This window comes from Helicoverpa zea, chromosome 31 (genome assembly GCF_022581195.2).
Source record: "Helicoverpa zea isolate HzStark_Cry1AcR chromosome 31, ilHelZeax1.1, whole genome shotgun sequence".
Lineage (NCBI taxonomy): Eukaryota > Metazoa > Arthropoda > Insecta > Lepidoptera > Noctuidae > Helicoverpa > Helicoverpa zea.
This window is the reverse complement of record NC_061482.1, coordinates 15,152,583-15,158,582: the sequence shown is the minus strand read 5'-3', so window position 1 is coordinate 15,158,582 and position 6,000 is coordinate 15,152,583. Positions and strand designations below refer to the sequence as shown.

The 6,000-nt window shown below is 36.1% G+C and overlaps 1 protein-coding gene across 1 annotated transcript in view; it reads left to right on the top strand.

Moving 5' to 3' along the window:
- The first annotated feature begins 4,716 nt into the window (after positions 1 to 4,716).
- Positions 4,717 to 6,000, top strand: part of LOC124645026 (protein nervous wreck-like) — a 111,824-nt gene continuing 110,540 nt past the window's right edge. Inside the window, exon 1 of the mRNA XM_047184765.1 lies at positions 4,717 to 4,869. Within this exon, the coding sequence (XP_047040721.1) occupies positions 4,816 to 4,869 (54 nt within the window). The 5' untranslated portion in view covers positions 4,717 to 4,815. The remainder of the gene's footprint in view (positions 4,870 to 6,000) is intronic.

Below are 6,000 nucleotides of genomic sequence, written 5' to 3'. Positions count from 1 at the left end.
CCTACGGAAACCACATGACAATCTAGATTACCTCCACTTTCTGGTAGACATGGTCTACTTAGCCCATTGTAATATACTTGTAATTTATTTCCATGTATACCAATAAATGTAATTTTTATTAAAAAATAACCACTTTGACTTTTATTGTCTATTCCTTGATGGCGGTTTAGTTCAAATTTTGGTACTTAATTCCGCTTTTTTAAAGCAGTCAAGTCAGTAGAAACCTGTAAGTAAAGGTAAAGTTGCAATAGGTACTTAAAACCAATACCTATATAAAACCAAAAGAATAGTTTTGACCACCAAAATTCAGAGTCAAACGTTCATTAGTTTAACATTAGCTGAAATTAAAACTCTTTAGGACAGCAAACTACAAAACTAAGATGATCTAGACCTAATAAGATAAAATTAAACCAAAACTATCCTAGATGAAGCTTCTAAACACACAATCAATCAATTCACAGTAGAGCAAGGGAAAAATCTATATTCCTACCTCGTTAGCCGGTTTCACCTGCGTCCCGTGGGAACTACTGCCCGTACCGAGATAAATATCAGCCTATGTTATTATGTTACTCGGGTGTAGCTTAACAGTGAAATAATTTTACAAATTGGTTCTGTAGTTTCGGTGCCTTTAGGGTGCAAACCAACAAGCAAAAATGTTTCCTCTTTGTTATATTAGTGTAGACTTCAGCACATGTGAAAGCTGCTCGCCCATGTCAGATTTTTTGCACAACAAATAGAATTTTATTTTGCATGTACCTGCCTATGGATATACTTTCATAGGTCTTAACATAGAGTAAAGCTCGGCCACATTTTACCATTCAGCATGCAAACATTAACATTTTACTATTCATATTTGGTACATAGACAGGGTCAATTAAATTTATACAAATACAATTATACAGGAATGAATTTTAAGCAGTGCACAAAAAACTGGTGGTCCAGAATCATTAACAGAACATATCTGCATTACCAGTAAAAAAAATTTTTCATTCTTTTGTCCGCTCTAAAATCAGCAAAATATGGATACCAACTATTCTTACGCACTTGGAGCAGCGGTCGCGTCAGTAAACCGGTTTCGCGTTGCCGCCGTGCCTACTATGACGACTGTGACCGTACAATCGGTTACAAAATAAACATCTTTCGATATCAATAACCTTTCTTTCTTGTACCAAAACACGACAAAATAAAAATATACGTATCTATAAAACTTATTTAACTATAAGTTGACAAAGTTTGCGCACTGGATAAAATTCGTTCCTGTATGTTCTCCATTATTCATTTTATTAGGTCTGTCTATAAATATACCAAATTTTTCGGTTATGTGTTCAGGTATACGTTTTATTATCAGACATTGACGCAACCTATAATCATCGGCAAGGATATTGAGCCCTGACCTTCACCTGCGCAGAAGTGATTTATTGGTCAAAGCGATCCCCACTCTTCCGCCGAGAGCTCACTATCCGTGCCGATAACTATACTCTTCAACAGTTCTGTAAGTATCACCAAGCACTTGGTGGTTATTTGTAGGTAAATTAATATCTACAATAGACAATGTTGCGATTCAGAGCCGTTTGAAACGATACAAGCCATAATTGGATATTGTTCTTATACAGACATAAATAATATAATCGACATAATCGGGCCGATTTTTTGTAGGATGTCATGTTCTGACTTGAATTTTCTGACCGACCTTTTGTATGAAGCGTGTGTTGCACTCATCAGCGTGTTCTAATTTTCTCCTACAAAAAATCGGTCGCCGATTATCGGACGCGGGCGGGGAGGGTAATGTTTCAAGCCAGGTTTCAGGTGGTAGGTAAGTAGTTGCTGGCGATCAAACCGGAGTAGCATATGGCTAACAACTCCATCTGTGTAAAGGATGTTGTACTAAAGGCAATGTAGACGAAGCGAATATACCTACGGCTAAATATATGTATAGGTTCGCAGGATACAAGACAAAATCTTTTGATGTACGGCAGATAGAGGTCAGAGCAGCACACTTTACAGCATTTACATGTAATACCAATATTCTCCTGCTGAATGATAATGGTGCCGGCCGATGATTCAATTTACTGATAAGGATGTAAGTAAATGTACTGGACCAGATATTTAGAGCAACTCGATAATTTCCTGTCTCGATGATATTCTGGAAATAATTTATGCTCAACTCCTGTAAACATCTACCAATACTTAGCTGCAAAAGTTTGAAATCTTGTAAAAATTACTAAAGAATACGTAGACGATTTTGGTACCTACATTCATTGTAGGTACCAACTCACTGTCTAATAATATACCTACTTTACTAGCATCCACCCGCGGATGCATCCGCTTCCCTAGGGCACATCCACTGCACATAGACAAAAAGCCTACCTACATGTTATTCTGATACATCTATTCTATACTAATATTATAAAGGGGAAAACTTTGTTTGTTTGTTTGGTTGTAATGAATAGGCTCAAAAACTACTGGACCGTTTTTAAAAATTCTTTCACCATTCGAAAGCTACATTATCCACGAGTAACATAGGCTATATTTTATCCCGGTACGGGCAGTAGTTACCACGGGACGCGGGTGAAACCGCGGGAAAACGGCTAGTAAGTTATATAACTGCTAAGTTTCATCAAAATCCATGCATCTATGAGTTTTTTGCGTTTAAGAGGAGCAAACATGCACACAAACATACAAGACGTTTATTGGATCTACTAGTATTTGTCAGTGAGAGTGACATGGAGATGATATTATTTGGCCCTAGCCTTTTTCCCTTTTTTTTAATCCCCGGGGGATTCACCCGAGTCCCGTGGGAAGTACTGTCCTTACCGAAATAAAATATAACCTATGTTTCTTGGGGTGTATATGTAGCTTACCAACAGTGAAAGATTTTTTTTTTAAATCTGTTCAGTAGTTTGGGAGCCTACAAACAAACAAAAATTATTTCCTGTTTATAGTGTTAGTATAGGTAACATAACATGTATATTTAGTACCTACCCATCCATCTAAAATACTTTAACATTGCAGAAAACACTAGTATTTTAATACTTACTTCAGAGAATCCCAACTGCTATGGAATTACTTCGATCTAGCTACAAAGCACAGAAATGATTTTACTTAATTAACAGATAATGCCTTAGTAAACATGGTTTCGTTAATTTTTGTTTTAACAACTTTTAGTAATGCTTGGATCTGATCCGTTAGTCTGATCAGTCTTACCAAGGTATTGGTTGCCCGAGTAACTGGATTGAGGAGGTCAGATAGGCAGGCGTCCCTTGTAAGATACTGATACTCAGCTTTTTTTTTTTAACGACGTCAAAAATCATCAAATGACCCCTCCCGCTATGGGTTACCAGCGGTGACGGAGTGTCAGACTCTTGCTGACTAAAAACCGTCGTGTTCCTTTGGCTGGAAGCCGACCCCAACATAGTTGGGAAAACGCTAAGCAGTTTTAATGCTGATTTAATGGATCTGACGTTCTGGGGTATCCAGAATGAAGTTAAGTTACCAAGCTATATTGGAACCAGCTTTGAAGAAAGCTTCTAACACGTGGCATAGGAAATTAAAATGCAAATAAAAAATCATATTGTAACTGAAGCAAGTATGAAAATAGAAATGTAATTGTTTTTCCCTTGCCTCGCGCCAAGGTTGTTTATTATTCAAGAACAAATAATGATTCAATTAAGTCCTGCTGCATACAGAATATGTTCGAAGTTAGGTACAAAATTATCGACGAAACTTGTTATTAGCATTCAGTTGATATGACTGTGTGTAACTGCTTTGTTGGTCTAGTTGTCGTTAGCGCGACTGCTGTGCACGAGGTTAGAGACTTGCTGAAAGAAATTGTGGATTTTAGAAGATTTTACAAACTAGCATGGAACCTCGAAATTGGTGATTGATACACCCGTGCATCGGAGAAGCACGACCGTGTTGGATTACCGTCCCATCGAGCTGTGAGAATGAATTAACAGAGAGTGTGCATCTCTATCTGCGCAAATGCTTGTGCACTATAATATGTCCGTTTTTATGCAAAATGGAACCACTCGACAAATTTCATTTTTTACTTTTTTTGAAGAATACTAATGTAAAAGTGGTCTAAATTCTTATACAAAAAAGAACCACATGATTTCCCCCTTGGAAAGAAGGTATATTAAAATTTTGTATAAGAATTTAGACCACTTTTACATTAGTATTCTTCAAAAAAAGTAAAAAATGAAATTTGTCGAGTGGTTCCATTTTGCATAAAAACGGACATAATATGTTCTGCGTAGCTGGCTGATCTCATTATATAAAAAAATACCGTTTTCGATAATCGGAGAGGACGGCATTACATACCATTACCATTATTTAGTTTACAATTTTCCCTAAGATAAAATTATACGTCACCAAAAATTCCCAGCTAAACACATGAAACTAGGCTGGACGTAAACAAGGACAGCCCGGTAACACATTATTATCAACATTAATAAATCAGTTATCGTTCAAACGCTCAACGATCGTTTATCTTTCAGAAACAAGAACTAACGAGGCCGTGCGCGTAATCTTTGCTAAAAGAAATCATAATGCTATAAACACATTATATCAGATTATCAGTTAGATAAATAGCTTCAGTATCGAAAATGCCTGCAGCAGTGAAGACGTTGATATAACTGTGACTAACGTTTAACTACATATTAACTACAGTTATATTTATCAATGATGCCGATAATGTGTTAGTGCCATTTTTTTATCTACCTACATAAAAATAAAGTGATGTTTTCCCGTTCAAATGTGTCGTGTAGATGTGCTTTTAAGAAATAACATTTGTTCTTTTAATACATAGTATTCACAATGAGCTACTATGAAAACAAATATGGTAGTGCACATAAAAGGCCGAGAGTTAATGTAAGTAAACCTTACTGTTGCTTTTTATTTGCCCGTCGTTTAAATATCTGGGTACGTACAATAGCTTGGCAATCGTTGCTACAGTGGTTTCTAAGCCATATTTAATTTTATTTATCATTTAATTAATATTTACATTACATTATTATTGCACTAGCTGTTCGACGGGTTGTGTATAAGTGGTCAAACGCACATTTCAGGTGCTTATTAATCTTGACAAGTACCTGTTTAGTTACTTTTTTATGGGATTTACCCACCATGTTCCTTCTTAAGCCCATCGTGTACCAGGGCCGCGGTAACTCTTTCGATCAATCCCGCAGCCCCGGCAGGCTTTGGCTTTGGTGCGCCCCACTGACTAGTTTTGTGGCTCACCTGAATCTAAGAAGAGGTTAGGCAGACAATGATGTTCTGCATAACATATCTTCTTATACCTCAACAATTAGCATATGGACAATGGGCACTTTGTATGGGATTTGGTACCCGCTCCAACAGTAACGTATGATATATCATTAGAAAGGTATTTACGTGAACAATAATAAAAACTATGGGGCTTGCCTCAATTAGCTGTCCGATCCGAGTAACGATAAAAATTAAATCGACATAGAAACAAGTATGTCATCCATATATGCAAATTCATTAAGAGGCATATGTCGTCAGTATAATAATTTTAAACTCAGTTAATATACATCTTAAATTGTTTGAGATACACTCTATTATAATCTAAAGGTTGTAATAGTCTATGGAGTCATACTACGGAAACACAATCGTCATCTGATTTGACAAAAGTTCAAAACATTTCTGAAAACACAACTAATCATTTTAGTTGCATACTATCTTTAAACATACTGGCTTCCATGTACCTACACATTATATGAAATAAAAAAAACCTGTTATTAAAACACGATAATCATTAAACATTAATTGATTGTAAATACTGAAAGACTTTCATCAAATACATATGCTATATTCTGCGTGAACTGCTAAGGTTTGCGCACAGACTTTTTTTAAAGCAGTGGGCAGGCAAACATTCTAAGAAGGCCAAATTCTTGTTTTTTTGTTACTTTACCAGTTTTTATTCAATACAGTTGGATTTAAGAACTACATCTACGTTGATGATTTATGAACATTATACAT